Source organism: Doryrhamphus excisus, linkage group LG18 (genome assembly GCF_037039965.1).
Source record: "Doryrhamphus excisus strain RoL-2023G ecotype Guam linkage group LG18, RoL_Dexc_Guam_v1.1, whole genome shotgun sequence".
Classification (NCBI taxonomy): domain Eukaryota; kingdom Metazoa; phylum Chordata; class Actinopteri; order Syngnathiformes; family Syngnathidae; genus Doryrhamphus; species Doryrhamphus excisus.
This window is the reverse complement of record NC_136374.1, coordinates 6,721,030-6,744,170: the sequence shown is the minus strand read 5'-3', so window position 1 is coordinate 6,744,170 and position 23,141 is coordinate 6,721,030. Positions and strand designations below refer to the sequence as shown.

Below are 23,141 nucleotides of genomic sequence, written 5' to 3'. Positions count from 1 at the left end.
GCTCTAGCATCTTTCATATTTGGGCTAAGGGCTATCAAATTAGAGTTCAAGTCATGCTTTTACAAATAGTATTAATCACGTATGACACATTAGCAATGACTTGCACATTTCTCAACGGTTTCCAAGCCTTCTAGGTTCCAACATCCAAGACATTTGTGCCATTATCCACATCACAGCAATTCCGTCGCCACCATTTAGTTGAAGGGGACAGCTGTTGTATTCATCTATGGTTGCTTTCTAGCAGACCACTGCTCTTAAACGGTAACTTTTAATGCAAACCTCAAGTTCTCGGAATAAAAGCTGCGTCTCGTTTGCTGAAGCTGTCCGCTTGACGTACACGTCGACTTTGGAACCCTCCATGGCGTCGGTAGACAGCTGCATAAAACACATTAGTCGCTTTTTTTTAATGGAAAGTAAAAAAAAAATCAAGCTAAGAAAAGTGAGCGAGATGAGCGAGTGCCAAGACCGCCATACCATGACGCTAGCGTTCTGAGAAACGGCAAACAACGACTTACTTTCCGCTGGAGTCTGCCGACACCTGTATTTCTATTCGATAAAAAGCTATATTATTGCGTTGCACATGGTTTAAAAACAAGAAGCAAGGAAAAAAGCGTTTCCATGAGCCGGAAGAAAACGGACGGCGTCGTCGAAGCAACACACTCCGCCGCGCACGATTTTGAACAGCATTTTCTAACCAATCATGTTGCACGTCCGCGTTTCCCCGAGCGCGGTGTATCATGGGTACCGTAGTTTTCGTCTTCGTGCATACAACTGTTGTTCATTTGTCATTTAACGTATTTCTACAATTTTTTCAGGTTGAAATGGTTTCTATTAAACATATGCAAACATAGAGCAATGTATTGATGGATCAATGAACAATATAAAATTGACTCCTAGCTTTTGCTATATTTAAGAAGCACACAAAAGTGTGTACTTTTTGTACAGTTGTGTTTGTTTTGCACTGCACGTTGGATTAAGCACACATTTGAAGTGTTTACTGTAAAGCTCTTTATTTAGATGCATTTCATTTGCCCTTTGTCAGGCCATGGGGTCAACAGGAGAGATGGAGATGAATGTACACCAATCTACAACTACTGAGAAACACGGCCCGTCTTCTTGATGACGTGCTCCAGTTCAGCCATGAGGGAGGTGTCCAGGGCGATGTCATACTTGGCCAGGATTTTTTGGATGGGTCTGAGCTTTAGCCACCATTGCTCTTTTGGAATACGGTGTCTGGAGAGAAAAGAGAAGCAATTTCTGTCTTTGGTTATATTGGTGGTATTTCATTCATTCATTCATTTTCTACCGCTTTTTCCTCACAGACCTCACAGCTAGGAGACCAGGGTTCAATTCCACCCTCGGCCATCTCTGTGTGGAGTTTGCATGTTCTCCCCGTGCATGCGTGGGTTTTCTCCGGGTACTCCGGTTTCCTCCCACATTCCAAAAACATGCTAGGTTAATTGGCGACTCCAAATTGTCCATAGGTATGAATGTGAGTGTGAATGGTTGTTTGTCTATATGTGCCCTGTGATTGGCTGGCGACCAGTCCAGGGTGTACCCCGCCTCTCGCCCGAAGACAGCTGGGATAGGCTCCAGCACCCCTGTGACCCTCGTGAGGAAAAAGCGGTAGAAAATGAATGAATGTATTAATTATGTAATTATAATTATGTGTAATAGAATAACTAGCTCACATCATGAAAATGTTATTATTTAGATATTATTACTTTGTATCCATTTAGAGGAGGTATATTCAAATGTATTGCAGTGATAAGGCATCTCTGAGCAGTATCATCTGAGTATTTCAATGCCTGACGTCCTGATTTTTGGTCATTAAATATGGTCATGCTAGAACGAAGACCGGTGGCGCTCCTGGCTGGAAAGGCGCTTTGCTTCCATCCACGTCACGCGGTGGACGTTTGATGACATCTGAGCGGCACGGCGGCGCCAGTGTAGCTAGAACCTCAAATACCAAATGGTGGGACCTCTGACGCTTGAAAAATAGGACAAAGTGGACGCTTCGTGTTGAAGAGACCTACTCAAAGTCGGCCTTTTCTTTAAGCTCTGCCAGTGGCTGGAAAATCAAAGATCTCTTCCTCATGCCCAGCACACAAGCAGAATCTTGAGAATTGGCAAAGATACGACCTAGACACAGGAATGCAAGATATATGAGCAGCAGGAGAACATCATCAATACTTCAGCATGTCTTTCCGTCCTCACCGTGTCGGTAGCATTCCTTCAGTTTGTCAGTCAGCCACAAAACAGACTTGATCCCCATCTTGGTGGCAAAGTTCCTGTCAAAGGGGCTGGGGGTTCCACCCTATGCACACAGCAGAGTGTTTGCTGCGTCGCCACGGTGATTACATCATGACGTACCTGCTGCATGTGTCCCAGTATGTTCTTCCTGCAGTCAAAGATACCCTTGCCCTCCTCCGAGTACACATTGTAGAGAACGTCTGTGGTGTAGTTGGGGTTGCATTTCTCATTTCTGGAAATGGGCAATTGAACAACGGGCAATGAAGAACGTGTCAAGATTTTTGTTTTGAGGATGATTCCATCCAGACCTGAGAATTAGTCCTCTCTTCACTGTGGTCTTCATCTTGTCCACCAGATGCTCCACGTTCACCTACAACGTTGGGAAAACATGACACACTGCATACCAGCATTCCTAAGACTTTCTACTGGCCTGCCTCCCAAGCACGGAGCCTTGGCAGGCTTGGGAGGCATCGTGACCTTTCCTTGACACGGAAAGGTCATGATGGAGCATGCTAAACCTTGTGTATGAGACTTAGGATGATGACCACGACAGCTGTACGGAACCATATAAGTCACGATGGAGCATGCTATGCTTATCTGCCTGGATACATTTGGAACAGATTTTATTCTGGATATGAAGATGTGAATGAGATGATGTGAAGATGGTATTTTTGGTTCAAAATCATAAGACCAATGCTAGTGTCAAGCACACAATATTCCATGTTAACGTTAATCCAGCGCTCAGGCCAAGCCAAATCCCGTGAAGAAAAATGGGAGTGGAATCCTGGCGGAGTGATGACTGATCATCTTTAACGTTGGTGGAGTTTAATCTTTCAGGTTTACCTTCAGGTCATGAATGTTGAAGGGCTCCTCAAAGATGTAAGCGTGGTCAGCGCCTGATGCCAAGGCCGCCATGGTTGCCAGGTAACCGCAGTATCCTCCCATGGTCTCTACGATGAACACTCTACGTTTGGTGCCCGCTGCGGACTGCTTGATCAGATCACATGACTGAGGAACCGGAAAGAAAGACAGAAGCAGGACTTCACTGTAACGGTCTGCCACCCAGGTCATGGTGTGTGTGTGTGTGTGTGTGTGTGTGTGAGTACAGAGGTGATGGTATTGAGAGCGGTGTCGCAGCCGATGCTGAAGGCAGATCCAGGAACGTTGTTGGAGATGGTCGCAGGTATGACTACCAGAGGGATGCACATTTCCTCGTAGGTTTGTCGAGCCTGCACCATCTCCAGACCCCCGACGAAGGCCTGGTGAGAAGAAGACGACGGCATGAAAGAACGTGACATCGATGGAGGAATAAGTATAGGATACCAGCTGATCACCTCGAAGCCTCCAATGATGACCACACCATGGATGTTGAACTTGGTGATGCTCAAACTGATGTCCTCCATGAACTCACTTGGCAGGGATCTTCATGAAAAAGGAAGATATATTATATTATGTAATATTCATCGTCTAAAACCTAAACGTTTTCTAATCAAACGGTCAATGACTTCCGGACAGTTTGTAACCAGGGGTATTTATTGGTAATACATTTATATATTATATTCATATTTCTATATTTCATCCTTTTACATTTCATATGTACACTCTCTACAGTATGTTTATTGTAATTATCATTGTCAATATAAAAACATTCAGTATCGCAAGACCTCAAGTCGTTACCATGTGACATCAATCCAATCCACTTTATTTATATTGCACATTTCATAAACAGAGTTTCCAAAGTGCTGCACAGACTAGTAAAAATAAAAAGTAACAATCCAAAACTAAAAGATCATTTAAGAAATAAAATAGTAAAATAGATATTAAAATATTAAAAACAAGAAACAAAGCAATAAAAGTATAAAAAATAAAACCAATTACAATAAAAACAAAGAACTAAAAGACACAGGGTTTTATGACAAGACTTAAAGCTTTCGATGTTGGGGGCCTTTTTTACTTGGGAGGGGAGAGAGTTCCACAGCCTGGGGCCGACCACAGAAAAGACTCTGTCCCCCCTGGTCTTAAGTCTCGTCTTAGGCACCACAAGTTGGAGCTGGCCCTCGGACCTCAGCGACCACGCTGGAGAGTAAATTTGGATGAGGTCCGAGATGTATTTGGGGGCCAGCCCATTCAACGCCTTAAAAACAAACAATAAAATCTTAAAATCAATCCTAAAACAAACAGGCAACCAATGTAGGGAGGCCAGAATTGGGGTTCAATTCAATTCAACTCGTGCCGCAGAGTTCTGGACTAACTGCAAGCGGGAGAGAGACTTTGGGCTAATTCCAGAGTAAAGTGCATTACAGTAGTCCAGACGTGATGAAATAAAAGCGTGCATGACTTGCTCAAAGTGTTGCAAAGATAAAAAATTTTTTAGATAAAAGCCGAAGATGATAAAAACAAGATCAGTTGGTACAAAAAGCGTAAGATTTGGGGGTTGGGCAGTGATTTCAGAGTCTTGATGGGGGCAGCGGAAGGTGTAAATGTCCATCAGGGATGGCAGAGGACAGCCGTTAATGCACTTATGCGCGCCGCCATCGATTGAGTAGTAGTCGACTATGAGTAATAGGAGAGTATGAGTATGAGTATTGCAGTGTTACCTTTTTGTGCCAAGGAGGGAGCCACCCTTTCCAATCCATCCAGCCACTCCAGTCCAGCCAATAGGTTCAATCTGTGCAGGGAAAGCATGCGCAGTGATTGGTCAGGCTCCCTCCGCTATGATCAGTGTATCTTCATCGATTACCATCCCGTGGGCCAAGCCGTCAAATCCGTCGTGGACGGCCAGCATCTGGTGGCCCTGCAGGAGGCCGGTTCTGACCACCGAACGAACGGCGGCATTCATGCCGGCACAGGGGGCTCCCACATTGAGTACGGCTATGTTGATATTACTCTGCCGCACGGATACGCCTTTGTAAGAAACAGGAAGGGGGAGCCATGATGGCATCATAATGCTCTTACCTTCACATCGGGAGGGTGGATGTGAGACAGCATTTTGTACGTGTTCCAGTTATGCTCAAAGCTCCTGTTGGCAAAGACAATGAAAGTCTACGCAATACTTCATATATGCAGTATATGCAGTCTGCAGTACACACTATACACTGTATGCAGGAATGAACAACACAAAGATGGATGCCTCACTTTCCCCGGAGCTTCACTGCATCTTCAAATCTTCTTTCCGACATGGCCTTGGTGACGTCCTTGGTCTGAGAAAGTATTTGACACACGGACGTTTACCACCTGCAGTATTTGTTATACCTACAAAGTCACACCCCCAAAAGGACATGGACTCCAATTGAAGTGTTGACTTATGTTGTCATGGACTAATATTTACATTTGTTGATAATGTGGAACATTGAAGTGAGACAGACATGCTAACTAAAGAATCAGGACCACTGTAAATGTGTTAAATAGGGCAGCGTGCAACACAGCAATTGACTTGATTTCACAGCAGGGGTGTCCAACTGTGAGCTTGCCTCAGGTGGTTGTTATTATCAAGTATTGGAAGATGTTGAAAGCACTGTAAAAAGCCAAAAATGAAATATTATTTTTCAAATATTGCTTGCCGAAAAACATTTGAAAGGCAGGTTAATTAAAGAAAAAAAGTAACAAGTGGTTCGAATAAGTGGAGACACGAAATAAGAGAAAACACTAAGAATATATAAATACTGGAGTAAAAATGTTGTATTTTTGTATATGTCGATTGGGCAATGATTTATTGGTAATCATAATAATGTTTGCTAATAACGATATTAATCAGTCTATGTTACTGTAAACTGTTGATGACCTGACAATGTTTTGCTAGTCATATGTTACCTACAGGGCGGCACGGCAACGAGTGGTTAGCACGCAGACCTCACAGCTAGGAGACCAGGGTTCAATTCCACCCTCGGCCATCTCTGTGTGGAGTTTGCATGTTCTCCCCGTGCATGGGTGGGTTTTCTCCGGGTACTCCGGTTTCCTCCCACATTCCAAAAACATGCTAGGTTAATTGGTGATTCTAAATTGTCCATAGGTATGAATGTGAGTGTGAATGGTTGTTTGTCTATATGTGCCCTGTGATTGGCTGGCGACCAGTCCAGGGTGTACATTTTGCATTTGTGCATCTTTTCTGCACAAACATGGCATGATGGAGCAATCGTGTTGGACTACGGAGGTTGCATGCTGATTACGTACGACTTGCACGCACTCCATCAGAGGCAGTTTGACCGCCATGTTTCCCGACAAGGTGACCACACATGCAGGGGTGTCAGGTGTCGCCTCCAGCAGGGCCATCACTGCCTGCATGCCCATCCTGCTGGCCTGGACGGGGGGGATACAGAGCGCACACGCTACGGAATCAACTTGCGTAACAATATGTCAAAGGTCACGTATGGTGTACGTAAGGTGGGAGGGGGTACCAGGATTCTGTCAAAGGCCGAGGGGGTTCCGCCTCTCTGTACGTGACCCAAGATGGTGGTGCGGGTGTCGAAGCCAAGCCTTTTTGTGACCAACTGAACAGAAATACTGTATGTCAAATCAGCACTTGTGTGCGACTGACATGCAAAGACATCTTCTTCTGACCTGTCTGACATATTCACAGCTGATGGCTTTGCCGTTCAGGTCCACGGCTCCTTCTGCCACGATGATGATATGCAGACGGTTGCCAAGTTGTCTTTGCTAGGCGGCATGTGGAGAGAACAAATGAGGTTCACAAGCAGCTACTAGTCATTGCTCCAAGGAAGGCTTTTTACCTGAGTGAGTCGTCTGCACAGATGGTCCTCCCAGTCCTCCTCTGGGGGCATCTCGGGGATGAACACCCAGTCAGCAGCACACGCCAGAGCCGTCACCAAAGCCAGGTAACTGGAAGTCACAGTTTCATTTCCAGCTTCAATTCATGAAGAAAAGTCCTTTTTGTCTTTCATTACGGGGTTTCAACTACACCCAAGTGGACTCACCCACAATGCCTGCCCATTACCTCCAGGATGAACGTCCTCTGGTGGCTGCATGGAGAAACGCAGTCATAAGAAACACAACATCGCACATTTCACATGCAAACCAGTCTCTGCTTCACACTGCTCACTGAACCACAGCTCCCCTATGCTGGCAGCCCTCATGTATCCAAACACTGTGACGCTACCGCCACCAAATGAACGGATCTTCATCATGCCACTTTTTTCCCCTCACTGAACCACAGCTCCCCTATGCTGGCAGCCCTCATGTATCCAAACACTGTGACGCTACCGCCGCCAAATGAACGGATCTTCATCATGCCACTTTTTTCCCCTCACTGAACCACAGCTCCCCTATGCTGGCAGCCCTCATGTATCCAAACACTGTGACGCTACCGCCACCAAATGAACGGATCTTCATCATGCTACTTTTTTTCCCCTCACTGAACCACAGCTCCCCTATGCTGACAGCCCTCATGTATCCAAACACTGTGACGCTACCACCACCAAATGAACGGATCTTCATCATGACATTTTTTTCCCTCACTGAACCACAGCTCCCCTATGCTGGCAGCCCTCATGTATCCAAACACTGTGACGCTACCGCCACCAAATGAACGGATCTTCATCATGCTACTTTTTTTCCCCTCACTGAACCACAGCTCCCCTATGCTGGCAGCCCTCATGTATCCAAACACTGTGACGCTACCGCCGCCAAATGAACGGATCTTCATCATGCCACTTTTTTTTCCCTCACTGAACCACAGCTCCCCTATGCTGGCAGCCCTCACGTATCCAAACACTGTGACGCTACCGCCACCAAATGAACGGATCTTCATCATGCTACTTTTTTTCCCCTCACTGAACCACAGCTCCCCTATGCTGACAGCCCTCATGTATCCAAACACTGTGACGCTACCACCACCAAATGAACGGATCTTCATCATGACATTTTTTTCCCTCACTGAACCACAGCTCCCCTATGCTGGCAGCCCTCATGTATCCAAACACTGTGACGCTACCGCCACCAAATGAACGGATCTTCATCATGCTACTTTTTTTCCCCTCACTGAACCACAGCTCCCCTATGCTGGCAGCCCTCATGTATCCAAACACTGTGACGCTACCGCCGCCAAATGAACGGATCTTCATCATGCCACTTTTTTTTCCCTCACTGAACCACAGCTCCCCTATGCTGGCAGCCCTCACGTATCCAAACACTGTGACGCTACCGCCACCAAATGAACGGATCTTCATCATGCTACTTTTTTTCCCCTCACTGAACCACAGCTCCCCTATGCTGGCAGCCCTCACGTATCCAAACACTGTGACGCTACCGCCACCAAATGAACGGATCTTCATCATGCTACTTTTTTTCCCCTCACTGAACCACAGCTCCCCTATGCTGACAGCCCTCATGTATCCAAACACTGTGACGCTACCACCACCAAATGAATGGATCTTCATCATGCCACTTTTTTGCCCTTACTGAACCACAGCTCCCCTATGCTGGCAGCCCTCATGTATCCAAACACTGTGACGCTACCGCCACCAGATGAACAGATCTTCGTCATGCTACTTTTTTTTCCCTCACTGAACCACAGCTCCCCTCTGCTGGCAGCACTTATGCATCCCCACACCATGATGCTGTTTTTTTTTAATTATTTTTTGGAATTCTTCGTAAATGCTCAGTTCAACATATCCACCAAAGTGACAATGTTTGAGCTGGCATTTCTCATACAATTTTGACAATGTCTCCATCCATGTCTGAGGCCCCCATGCGCCTAGGCCCTATTGTTACAGTAGGGATGAGCTGTTGGCCCCACAAGAGGCCCAAGGAGGAGAAGATACAGACTAGTCCTCCCGTCTATCATCACGAGGAACGTAAGATACGGAAACATGGCTGAACACGTGTACTCCAGACATGATTGCTACGCTACACGGATTTACTCTACTGCAGGCGGACAGGACAAAGGAGCGCAGCTGCTGTTCAATGTCAATATCCCCACTGAGGGACGAATAAAGGTATATCTAATCTAATCTAATCTAATCTAATCTAATCTAATACAATATATAATACTACTACTACTACTACTAATAATAATAATATATAATCTACTACCACCAAAGGAACAGATCTTCACAATATCCCCTCTACTGGCTCCCCTCTACTGGCAGCACTCATGCAGCCCCAGACCTTGACGTGACCATCACCACTGAGGAAAATGACCTTCACAATGTCACAGTCCATGTTGGAATTCATGCTTTCCTCAATGAACCACAGATCCCCTCTGCCGGCAGCACTCATGCAACCCCAGACAATGACATCACCACCAAAAGAACGGATCTTCACAATATCACAGTACATGTTCTCCCTGAAGGAACCGCAGCTCTCGTCTGCTGGCAGCACTCATGCATCCCATGACATGACTACCATAATGCTTGCCTGTGGCAGTGATGTAACGGCTGTGTGTTGACTGATTTTCAGTGGTTAGTAAAAAGGATAGTGCTGTAGCAGCTGTACACTGACTACTTTAAAGTGCCTGTTCTATACTAGAGAAAGTACTACAGAAGTGTACCGTACGATAGAATGTATAGTTCTGGTGCTGGAGATCTCTGGTGGAATAAAAAGGGTTTAAGTACGGATGTACCTCTGCGCTGTGGTGGCGATGGCGTCCACGATCTCGATGATACGATGCAAGGCGGAGTCGGTTCCGATGGTCATGTCAGTGCCGCAGAAGTCATTGTCGATGGAGCCCACCATGCCCACGATGTTCAGGTGGGACGACTGCTTGGCTTCACTGGAGGTGATTTGCCCTGAGCACACGGAGGAATGACCAGTAATCCCAGTAAGGTCTCATCCACCATTTCATCTCACCAGCTTTGACCAAGTCTGCTAACAGCTGACTCCACTCAGTCCGGAACTGGTTGGCACCGGTCAGACTGCCATCACCTCCTATCACACACAGGTTGGTGATGCCCAGCTTGACCAGGTTATACGCCGCCTTGGTACGACCTTCCTTGGTGCGGAAGTCCTGGCAGCGGGCACTCCCAATCACCGTTCCACCCTGAGGAACAATCTCACAGTCAAAGGAGCCATCACGGAAGCACGGTCATGCTAAACTATTTTGACCTTTGGCTGATATTTAAATGCCCGTTTGACCTTCAGGATGGCACCACAGAGACGGCAAACACTCGCCTAAAGGTTAGATGGGAACTGATCTCACACTAACATAGCGCTGAGATAAGACAAGCTCACCAGCTGCAGCATCATGGACACGCTCTCCCACGTGGCAGGACGGATGTTGTCTCCGCCATCCACCAGGCCCTGGTAACCCTGCCGAGCCACAACAGCACAACACTCTGACACCCGCTTGGGCGACACAAGTATAAATCATGAATATAATATAATAATATGACAATATAATATAATAATATAATGTAATATAATTAAGATTAAGATTAAGATTAAGATTAAGATTAAGATTAAGATTAAGATTAAGATTAAGATTAAGATTAAGATTAAGATTAAGATTAAGATTAAGATTAAGATTAAGATTAAGATTAAGATATGCCTTTATTCGTCCCTCAGTGGGGAAATTTGTATTGCACAGCAGCAAGAGTACAGAGTCAGTTAAGCAGTTCAAAATACACAATGTAGAAAAATAAACAATATAAACAACCCAAGTATTAACAAAATCAACAGTTTTTCCCAGAGTTATACAGTAAACCTCGGATATATCGGATTCAATTGTTCCCACTGGTTTTGTCCGATATAAGCGAAATCCGTTATATGCGTATACCGGAAAATGTCTGTTTTACGCATATATCGGATGTATATCCGGTATATGCGTAAATCGGATTTTATCCGTTATAAAAAGGCACTTCCTTGACTATGTTTCCAATGTACCTGGACTGGGCAATGAAAAGAGACGTAAGGTAATGAGAATTTAACTTTATTGGACTCTGAGCATAACAAATCGTTAATTAAGCTAGGCCCAGTTACGCCCGTCAGGCCTACGTTATTTCCAATAGTGAGGTTAAGATCTCATTCACTGCTGTGCTAGTATTATTGACGTCACTCACTTTTATATTTGTCCTAAATCTGAATAATAAACGTGAATATAAATCGCGCAGGCAACGCTGCAAATCGCCTGTCACGATTCGGCGAACCGGAGCGCCACGATGCGGCCATCCGATATATGCGAGGGAAATTTAATGGAAATGCATTGGAACGGGACTGGAGATTTTGTCCGAAATAGGCGAAATCCGTTATATCCGTGTGATACAGCTGCAAATAAGTATTTGAACACCTGTGTATCATCTAGAATTCTGACCCTGAAAGACCTGTTAGTCTGCCCATTAGAAGTCCACCTGCACTCCATGTATCATCCTGAATCAGATGCACCTGTTTGAGGTCGTTAGCTGCATAAAGACACCTGTCCACCCCATACAATCAGTAAGACTTTAACTTGTAACATGGCGAAGACCAAAGAGCTGTCCAAAGACACCAGAGACAAAATTGTACACCTCCACAAGGATGGAAAGGGCTACGGAGCAATTACCAAGCAGCTTGGTGAAAAAAGGTCCACTGTTGGAGCTATCATTAGAAAATGGAAGAAGCTAAACATGACGGTCAATCTCAATCGGAGTGGAGCCCCATGCAAGATATCACCTCGTGGGGTCTCAATGATTCTAAGAAAGGTGAGGAATCAGCTCAGAACTACACGACAGGACTTGGTCAATGACCTGAAAAGAGCTGGGACCACCGTTTCCAAGGTTACTGTAGGTAATACACTAAGACGTCATGATGTGAAATCATGCATGGCACGAAAGGTTCCCCTGCTTAAACCAGCACATGTCAAGGCCCGTCTTAAGTTTGCATATGACCATTTGGATGATACAGAGGAGTCATGGGAGAAAGTTTTATGGTCAGATGAGACCAAAATAGAACTTTTTGGTCATAATTCCAATAAGCGTGTTTGGAGGAAGAAGAATGAAGAGTACAATCCGAAGAACACCATCCCTACTGTGAAGCATGGGGGTGGTAGCATCATGCTTTGGGGGTGTTTTTCTGCACATGGGACAGGACGAGTGCACTGCATTAAAGAGAGGATGACTGGGGCCGTGTATTGTGAGATTTTGGGGAACAACCTCCTTCCCTCTGTCAGAGCATTGAAGATGGGTCGTGGCTGGGTCTTCCAACACGACAACGACCCGAAGCACACAGCCAGGAAAACCAAGGAGTGGCTCCGTAAGAAGCATATCAAGGTTCTAGCATGGCCCAGCCAGTCTCCAGACCTGAACCCAATCGAAAATCTTTGGAGGGAGCTCAAACTCCGTGTTTCTCAGCGACAGCCCAGAAACCTGACTGATCTAGAGAAGATCTGTGTGGAGGAGTGGGCCAAGATCCCTCCTGCAGTGTGTGCAAACCTGGTGAAAAACTACAGGAAACGTTTGACCTCTGTAATAGCAAACAAAGGCTACTGTACCAAATATTAACATTCATTTTCTCAGGTGTTCAAATACTTATTAGCAGCTGTATCACACAAATAAATTGTTAAAAAATCATGCATTGTGATTTCTGGATTTTTCTTTTTAGTTTATCTCTCTCACAGTGGACATGCACCTACGATGAAAATTTCAGACCCCTCCATGATTTCTAAGTGGGAGAAATAGCAAAATAGCAGGGTGTTCAAATACTTATTTTCTTCACTGTATGACCAGTCTATACACTGACATCTTGTTAGAAAGTTAATATGAGGCATTATGGAAATACTTCACATAGAACTTAGTATATTGCATTTAGAGCCCTTAATATTGCACATGGAGGTTGATCAGATATTGCACAGTAATTGTATATATATACAGAAAAGAGGAAGGAATAAAGTGAGGAAGGAACAAAGCGATAACATAAAAACAAAGTCATCAAGTCAACAGTAAAAAAGTGCAAAAATAAAGCACAGCATCTTTAAAAAATTAAGAAAAACAATTCCTCTACCTGGTACTGTCAGTAACGGCAAAAGAAGGACTTTCTAGTCGAGTCTACCACCTTACAAGAATGAAAATAAAAAATCCTAGTTTTATTTACCTCATGAACAAAATACACTTTGGCTCCAGTGTAGAGTCCCACACGAACCGCAGCCCTCACGGCTGCATTCATGCCTGCACGTACACACACACACACACAGCCTGCATTATTAGCATTCATACACTGGCTGATAAATCCTTTCAAGCAGACAGTATACTGCATATAGTACTGCATCTTCACTGCCATTACATGTCTTCCACGAATGGTAACGAGTGAGATAAGGTTACAAGGGGTCTTGTCCTTCTTGAGGTCCGACTAAAAGGACAAGACCTGGATAGGATGACTCTGCAGGCGCCAGGAGAATCTGGTCTTAAGTGGCAAACAGGAAAAGAAAAGAGTGTCATCACCCGCTCCCTTTACTTCCCCAGCTTTCATAACACATGGCACAGAGGTCACCATTCTACAAATAGCCTGCAAAGTAGATCCTGTGTCTCAGAGCCCTGCAAATCAGAGCCCACTGCAGCTTCCAGGCAAAGGTCTCAGCCTGTCCAATACGGGCTTCTGTGGCTCCTGTGGCCCCAAGGACCCGCATGTTGTGTACTGATTGGCTGCAAACCGGATGCAAGAGGTTCTATGTCACGTCAAAGCAACGCTACACACAAGACAAACATACACACGTCCTATGTCTGCATGCGCCTTCTTTGCTGCTGTCAGGTTTGGGCTGGTTTTCTCATGGTTTTCATGTGTCACACGTGCAGCCCACATACGTAAGTAAGTTAGTATGCATTGCAGCCATTTTCTACGTCCTCCGTGTGTCTGGATCTTACACCTTCATGGTGACCGCCTTTTTTTACTCTACATAACAGAAAGAAGCAAAACACGGAAATGCTCACACGTTTGTCCTCTGTGGTGAAAAAGTGTGTGTTGCTCCTTTCAACCTTCTCAAAGCCCTCGTGAGGTGATCCTTCAAAGCCAATGGAAGCACAGCAAGGCCAGACCAAAATATGGCACCCTACTAATATTTAGCATACTCTAGAGGTTAGTGTTAGGGTTAGACGGTTGGGGTTTGAGGTTAGGTTTACAGGGTTAGGGTTTGGGGTGAGAGGGTTAGATGGTTAGGATTAAAGGGTTAAGGGTTAGATGGTTAGGATTAGAGGGTTAGGGTTAGATGGTTAGGATTAGAGGGTTAGGGTTTGGGGTTAGGGTTGAATAGTTAAGATGGGGGGTGAGGAGTTAGGGTTACAGGGTTGGTTATAGGGTTACAGGGTTAGGGGTTAGGATTTGGGCTGCAAAGTTGGAGGACAAGGGACAACTGTATACCTGCCAATGGATACATATGTAGATATAATGGTATATAATGGTAATGGTGATTGTGATGGTGTAATTGTATTTGAACATCCATCAGGTTGTTTAATCCCCCCCCCCCCCCCCCCCATTTGTTACTTTTACATTTACTGTTACTGTTACATTTGTTCACTTTCTGCCTTCCTGGTATGATTGTTTTTTAATACATACATAAGTATAAGGTGATGGAACCATATAAGTAACATAATGGTGATGTCTTTACAACCATAACAATAATGATCATAGATATAACCATCCAAATAGTGATATATAATAACAATAAAGACAACATGACTGGTTGAAGACTCTTCATCTTTGTATTTAGCTTGTATTGTTTCTTGAATTGTCTCATCCTTGTACATTGTTTGACTTCCTGAGCTAATCCCTTCCATAGTTTGATTCCACATCCTGAAATGCTATGGCTTTTTAACATTCTTCTCACATAGAGGTCTTTCACCTTTACTCCTTCCTTAGCTTTAAGTCTTTCATAACTTTGCAGATGTCAATGATGAAGTTGAACAGTTTTGGTCCCAGTATTGACCCCTGGGGTACTCCACACGTAATATTTCAACTTGCAGATGTATGTTTTTTTAGCTTTACATATTGCTACCAGTCAGCAAAGTAGCTTTTGACCCAGTTCAGAAGTAATCCTCTTATTCTGTACCTTTCTAATGTATTTATTAGGATGTCATGCTTGATTGTATCAAAGGCTTTTGTCATGAAAGTGAAAATGATCTAAAGATATTTTCCTCCATATTTACTCATGCATATTAGGCTATGTTGTCAACAGTTGCCCTGACACATGACAATATACGCATCCTCTACCTTTACACGCTCAGTATCACCCAGATCACCACCCCCACTTACCCTGAGCGTCGCCACCCGAGGTCAGCACTGCGATGGCCCGGCCCTCCCCCATCTTGCTGGGGTCAATGGCGAGCGTTTCTGCCATGGTTTCTAAGGAAAAGCCCTGCCGTTCTACTGCACAAGTAACCTCTTGCCTGGAAGTCTCCGGGTCACAGCAAAGCTTGCACAACCCCCCCACCCCCCACCCCCCAACCCGGGACATACCATCAGGCACCTGCTCAGATTTAGTCTCCCACATGCACACAGACACACATGTTGTGTATTTTTACCACACTGAATCAGCGAGGATGCAATCAGGTTATTTTAGAATCCCCTAAATCAACCTGGCAAGAAGAGTTACACCTTTTAGCCACTTGAGGGCAGCAAAAACAAGCAGAAGACTCTATGTTGGGTGCAGCAAGGTCTCCTCCTGAGAAGGTAAACGTGACTAAACATGACACACGTATGAGTGAAGTGATACCAGTCATTTCCTTTCCCATCCAATGGACACATTCAGGCTGGGATTGGCGATACTTGTGCTGATACCGATATTTTGTACAAGTTCACGAGTAGTGCATGTCATAGTCATATCATCTGCAAGAATTGATTCCTTTAAAAATCAAATATATGAGGCATTTCATCATGAATGAAATGGAATTCAACAATGTAGAGCAGGGCATCCATCTATTGTCTATGGTCCATCTATTGTCTATGGTCCATCTATTGTCTATGGTCCATCTATTGTCGATGGTCCATCTATTGTCGATGGTCCATCTATTGTCTCTGGTCCATCTACTATATGGTCCCTCTACTATATGGTCCATCTATTGTCTATGGTCCATCTACTATATGGTCCATCTATTATATGGTCCATCTATTGTCAATGCACAGCAGGGCGTCCGTCTATTGTCTATAGTCCATATCTTGTCTATGGACCATCTATTGTCTATGGTCCATCTATTGTTGATGGTCCATATATTGTCTATGGTCCATCTATTGTCTATGGTCCATCTATATGGTCCATCTATTGTCTATGGTCCATCTATTGTATGGTCCATCTATTGTCTATGGTCCATCTACTATATGGTCCATCCATTGTCTATGGTCCATCTATTGTCTATGGTCCATCTATTATATGGTCCATCTATTGTCTATGGTCCATCTATTGTCTATGGTCCATCTATTGTCTATGGTCCATCTATTATATGGTCCATCTATTGTCTATGGTCCATCTATTGTCTATGGTCCATCTATTGTCTATGGTCCATCTACTATATGGTCCATCCATTGTCTATGGTCCATCTATTGTCTATGGTCCATCTATTATATGGTCCATCTATTGTCTATTGTCTATGGTCCATCCATTGTCTATGGTCCATCTATGGTCTATGGTCCATCTACTATATGGTCCATCTATTGTCTATGGTCCATCTATTGTCTATGGTCCATCTATGGTCTATGGTCCATCTACTATATGGTCCATCTATTGTCTATGGTCCATCTATTGTCTATGGTCCATCCATTGTCTATGGTCCATCTGTGGTCTGTGGTCCATCTACTATATGGTCCATCTATGGTCTATGGTCCATCTACTATATGGTCCATCTATTGTCTATGGTCCATCCATTGTCTATGGTCCATCTATTGTCTATGGTCCATCTACTATATGGTCCATCTATTGTCTATGGTCCATCTATTGTCTATTGTCTATGGTCCATCCATTGTCTATGGTCCATCTATTGTCTATGGTCCATCTACTATATGGTCCATCTATTGTCTATGGTCCATCCATTGTCCATAGTCTATCTATGTCTATGTCTATCGTTAACTCACAATTAATCGCATTTAATTGCGGATGGAAATGAGTTTTTATCTATAATAAGTAGGGGAAATATCTTTGTGATAAACAATTTGATGTACGTACATTTACATCCAATTTTATGTAAAGGGATATCAATTTGGGAACTATGGACGAGTGAGACCTCTCACACTGACACTAACATGTTTTTATTTATTTGTGTCAGCTCCAAATAAGATTAGTTTATTTATGACACTGGTTTTAAATTCTAATTAAATTCTGTTTGTTACTAAAAAGCCTATTTAGGAACATTCAGAAAGGATTATTATGAAAGATTTGCTTCATGAAATGTACAAATGAAAATACCTAAAACAGGGCAATAGTCATAAAACATTTCATCCAAATTGCAAACCTAATGTCATTTCAATTCTCTTTCATTGAAATACATATAAATTCATCATTATATTACAGTAAATATTTTATTACAATACTATTTAATACTAATTCCACAGTGTTCCAACTATAAGGGGATCACACTCCTCAGCCTCCCTGGGAAAGTCTATTCCAGGGTGCTGGAGAGAAGGGTACGACCTTTGGTCCAATGCGGTTTTCGTCCTGGTCGTGGAACACTGGACCAGCTCTAATCCCTCACGAGGGTGCTCAAGGGTGCATGGGAGTTTGCCCAACCAGCTTTGACAGCCCTAGTTTAAAGCCATGGTGGTCTCTTGTGTCCCTGCAGTCATCCTGTAGTCTGGGACTAAGTGTTGTGATGGAAAGAATAATAGGTGACTATTTGGGTGTTGTTTCATGCCTACAGGGCTCTAGTAATGTCAAAAAACATATTGGAAAGTCATATACACTTGTGAAAATATTCCTTTTATTAATATTGAATCCTACTTGGTAGAAATTGATTTATGACAGTCAGGTCTGGAGCCAACCGATTCTTCTCTGTTGGTCCTTCTGCTAAGGTTCTTCTGTGTTGGTGCTTCTGCGTTGGTTCTTCCGAGCTGGTTCTTCTGAGTTCTTCTCAAGTGTGCTTCCCTTTTAGCATTTCTCGCAGAAAGAAGTGAGATTGTTGGACGATGGAAGTGATAAAAGTGAGAAGGTCGTGGATGAATTAGTCCTGCTTTAATTGGTGTTGGAGCGCTAATAAGCAAGCCTGGGTTCTGCACGTCTGTGCCAGCACAGCCCGGCTGAGCTTTGATCAATGGGGCTTGGCAATGGGGGGGCGGGGGCTGGTCTGGAGGTGAAACGGTGGGTGTACGTGTGTGTGTGGGGGTGGGGGGTGGGGGGGTGGAACCTCCCGCCGGTGCTGATGAAGACGAATGAGCTAACAAGACATGACGGAATTGCTTTTGCAACAGGGAGGGGCATGAGGGGGGGGGGGGACTGGTGGTGTGGCGGGATGTTGCGTTGAGGGCGGCTGAAGGGGCGGCTTGATTTATCACTCCAGTGGCAGATAGCCGTCCGCCCCCCCCCACCCAAAAGCCAGTCTAACTTATTCACTGTGACCCTTTGGTCTTTAATTAAAGCCCCCAGTCGCCCCCAAGTCGCCCCCATCCTCCCGTCCGTGTCCTTATTACAAAAGTCACACCAAGGTGCACCACCAGACAACACTGCACCACCGGGGCGGTTGGGGGGGGGGGGTGAAATGCCCAAAATGTCACAAGCATGTTGATTTTACATTCCATTAGCACCTTCCGCTGAGCAGAGCTGGGGGGAAATACCGAGCTGGAGGAGAGTAATGAAGCTGGGGAGCTGAAGGTCAAAGCAAGAAGGCGAGGAAAGTGACGGAATGAAGGAGGAAAACACGCTGATTAAGAAATGTACATAATGGGGGGGGGGGACAAATTGAGAAGCGCTTCAGTCGTGGAAGAAAGGAGGAGGAGTAGGATAAAGATATTCTACATGGACGCCTTCTGATTAATTCACAAAACACACGTCCAAGGAAGGTGGGGGTTTTACCAATTAGCCAATCAGAGCAAAACTGGCTCTTTGGCTCTTTGTTGATAAATATAATTCATTTTGTTGGAATTAACACATGTGGGTCATCATCTCCCTCTGGGATGGCAGACGGAGACATGCTCGCTCTGTCAGAACTTTACTCGCCTACACACAACTACACACCTGCAGACAAGGTACTCAGGTACTGCAGTACGACTGCAGTACCTGTTCCCTTGCCTTGCTTTGCCTTGCCTACCCTTCGCCATATTTCATTCATTCATTTTCTACCGCTTTTTCCTCACGAGGGTCGCGGGGGATGCTGGAGCCTATCCCAGCTGTCTTCGGGCGAGAGGCGGGGTACACCCTGGACTGGTGGCCAGCCAATCACAGGGCACATATAGACAAACAACCATTCACACTCACATTCATACCTATGGACAATTTGGAGTCGCCAATTAACCTAGCATGTTTTTGGAATGTGGGAGGAAACCGGAGTACCCGGAGAAAACCCACACATGCACGGGGAGAACTATTTGCATTAAAAAATTAATTAATTAATTACAATTTGACTGAAACTAGTAGTCACTTTGTACGTGCACTTGAGGGCCACATGGTGGACGAGTGGTTAGCATGTAGGCCACACAGTCAGAAGACGGGAAGAACTGTGTTGGATTCTCCGCTTGGGCATCCCACATTCTCCACATTAGTAATTCTTGGCAGCAAAAGAGGGGTGGGGGCTTCGAGGGAGCGGCTAGGGAGGTGTTCACCCCCCCCCCACAATTTATCACGGCAGTGCCATTTGCTGCTCTGAAATATCAGCCTATTAAAACATTCATTGAGCTGATTAAACTGCAATAAAACCTGGCAAAATTTGCAGTGACACTTTGGCAGAGTGATTTATGAGTGGGGGAGGGGGGGGAAGGCTTCGTGCTTCGCCAGCACGAGGACGGCCTGTCGTCTACTTGAGGGAGGTCGTTAGTGTTTGAATCGTACAGCGTCTAATGCAGCATACATATAACCGGATAGAAACACGGTCATTCATGAACACCCTTGCCCTAGCGTGGGACACCGGGGTCGGGAAGGAACCTACGTGGTTTCTAACCATATGTGGCTCCTTTGTTATCTGCATCTGGCTCGCACACGTTTCTGAACATAACATTTTATTTCAAGTAAAATTTTGCAGAGATCACTGTGTTAAAAAATAAAAAATAAAAATCATCATCATGTATTCTAAGGTACTCCAGTTTCCTCCCACATTCCAAAAACATGCTAGGTTAATTATCAACTCCAAATTGTCAATAGGTATGAATGTGAGTGTGAATGGTTGTTTGTCTATATGTGCCCTGTGATTGGCTGGCCAACAGTCCAGGGTGTACCCCGCCTCTCGCCCGAAGACAGCTGGGATAGGCTCGTGAGGAAAAAGCGGTAGAAAATGAATGAATGAATCATCATCATGTATTCTAAGGGCTGCACGGTGGACGAGTGGTCAGCTAGGGGACCTGCCTTCAATTCCACCCTCGGCCATCTCTGTGTGGAGTTTGCATGTTCATCTCGTACATGCGTGGTTTTTCTCCGGGTGTACCCCGCCTCTCACCCAAAGACATCTGGGATAAGCTCCAGCATACTTGGCCTAGAAAATGTTGTATTGTCAGGTTTATTTATACAGCCCTTAATCACAAAAGAGCCTCAAAGGGCTTAACAAGCAGGCAACCGTAAACAACAGTAGATGATAGACCATAGACCACATCCCCTGATCTGAACTCCCATCGGGGGCAAACCCCATTCGGGGAAAAGAAACCTTGAGAATGGACCGCAGATGGGAGAATCCCCCTTCTAGGATGACAAGGCTGCAATGGATGTCGAGAGGGTAACATGTGACAATTAAGTATATATATACTTAATTGATATATATTGATAAAGCTGCGGGTCTTGGGTTGATCACCAGCCAAAGTGGGCCCTCTGCTGCAGCGCCTCCACGAGGTAGGCCACGTCAGATGTTGTCCAGTTGAGTCAGGGAAAGTTCCAAACAGTGGCAACCTCTAATGGGGGGGGTGTTATTACTATTACTGTGTTATTACTAGTGGAGGAGGTAGAGGTGTGTTATTACCAGAGGGGGAGGTTGAGGTGTTTTCTCCACTCCTCCATTGCTCAATGAACCAGACAATTGACAATCCAATTGACAATTGGAGATTGAATGAGGTGTGAATGGAGGTGGACCGTGTGTGTGGTTACGTAAGAAGACCTGCGTGACGTCGACCTGCTGATGTAGACATGTTGAGTAGGATTGGGATGTCTGGAGTGGAAAGGAGGTCAGGTTGCAGTTGAGCTGCTGGAAGCGTTGCGTGTCGCCATGCTGCGTCTATCGATCCGTATGCTTTATTACACGCAAGTGTTAACACTGGCCAGGAAGACGGGAGAGGTTATTATGTGGAAATGGCCTTTATTGATTGCTTCGGGGCTTCGCCTCAGGAGACGTGTGCACATCCCTCAACGTGCAAGAGCGTATATAGATGAGGAAGTAACGTGAGAAAACGTCCTCCTGTCCGCACCAACATATGTGTGCGGCACAGGTCCTGATGGGACCACAAGAATATGTGGAGGAGCTGACAAGCAGCGTTTAGGCCCGAAGTCATCAACAGGCGGCCTGCCACTTCAGTTGGTCCGCTAAAAGCATCCACTAGAGAAAAGCTCCTACATGCAGTACTTCCTCCACTTTGCAGGGGGCAACAGCCATCATAGCCAAGCAGCAGTAGAGGAAGACCCTGGCTAAACCAATAACTCCAAAAAAACAAAAGCAGACACAAAATCTAGAAAAGATTCCAATGCCACAGGGAAGTACTTGTGTTTACTTTACACCCAACCTTCACGCTGACCTTTGCTCTTGACTTTCATAGGGATGTGTGCACTTGGGGCTGCACAGTGCTTGAGTGGTTAGCGTGCAGGTCACAGCTGGGACAGGGACCCTCGTGAAGATAAGCGGTAGAAAATGGATGGATGGATGTTTGCACTTGACTTTATTCTCATAAGGATGTTTTCACATTACTTTATTTTCATAGGGATGTTTGCACTTGACTTTATTTTCATAGGGATGTTTTCACTTGACTTTATTTTCATAGGGATGTTTGCACTTGACTTTATTCTCATAAGGATGTTTTCACTTGACTTTATTCACATAAGGATGTTTTCACTTGACTTTATTTTCATAGGGATGTTTGCACTTGACTTTATTTTCATAGGGATGTTTTCACTTGACTTTATTTTCATAGGGATGTTTGCACTTGACTTTATTCTCATAAGGATGTTTTCACTTGACTTTATTTTCATAGGGATGTTTGTACATGACTTTATTTTCATAGGGATGTTTGTACATGACTTTATTTTCATAGGGATGTTTTCACTTGACTTTATTTTCATAGGGATGTTTTCACTTGACTTTATTTTCATAGGGATGTTTGTACATGACTTTATTTTCATAGGGATGTTTTCACTTGACTTTATTTTCATAGGGATGTTTTCACTTGACTTTATTTTCATAGGGATGTTTGTACATGACTTTATTTTCATAGGGATGTTTTCACTTGACTTTATTTTCATAGGGATGTTTGTACATGACTTTATTTTCATAAGAATGTTTGTACATGACTTTATTTTCATAGGGATGTTTGTACATGACTTTATTTTCATAGGGATGTTTTCACTTGACTTTATTTTCATAGGGATGTTTTCACTTGACTTTATTTTCCTAGGGATGTTTGTACATGACTTTATTTTCACTTGACTTTATTTTCCTAGGGATGTTTGTACATGAAGTGCCAATAATATGGGGATACAGTCGTCCCTGGTTTATGGCCAATACTTGGTTTTGGTCCCGACCATGATAAATCAAGTAAGTAGGAATCATTTGATAGTTACAGCATAGAAAACCTCTTTACCACCTTCTAAAATCACATTTTAACATGATTAGTGTCACAGTCTGGGCAGTTGTCGATGGCTAGACCCC

At 44.5% G+C, this 23,141-nt stretch overlaps 1 protein-coding gene across 1 annotated transcript; it reads right to left on the bottom strand.

Annotated features, from left to right (window-relative positions):
• Positions 1-996: 996 nt before the first annotated feature.
• pfkmb (phosphofructokinase, muscle b) lies at positions 997-15,583 on the bottom strand. Its single transcript, XM_058054369.2, has 22 exons — positions 15,421-15,583; positions 13,270-13,343; positions 10,438-10,515; positions 10,057-10,246; positions 9,830-9,995; positions 7,185-7,229; positions 6,981-7,089; positions 6,811-6,906; positions 6,648-6,740; positions 6,424-6,549; positions 5,389-5,453; positions 5,209-5,272; positions 4,994-5,140; positions 4,851-4,921; positions 3,588-3,675; positions 3,360-3,512; positions 3,097-3,261; positions 2,562-2,623; positions 2,374-2,485; positions 2,218-2,317; positions 2,037-2,142; positions 997-1,233 (listed from the first exon to the last, which is right to left on the bottom strand). The coding sequence occupies exons 1-22, from the start codon at positions 15,503-15,505 to the stop codon at positions 1,092-1,094; spliced, it is 2,337 nt and encodes a 778-aa protein (XP_057910352.2). The 5' UTR covers positions 15,506-15,583; the 3' UTR covers positions 997-1,091.
• Positions 15,584-23,141: the final 7,558 nt, after the last annotated feature.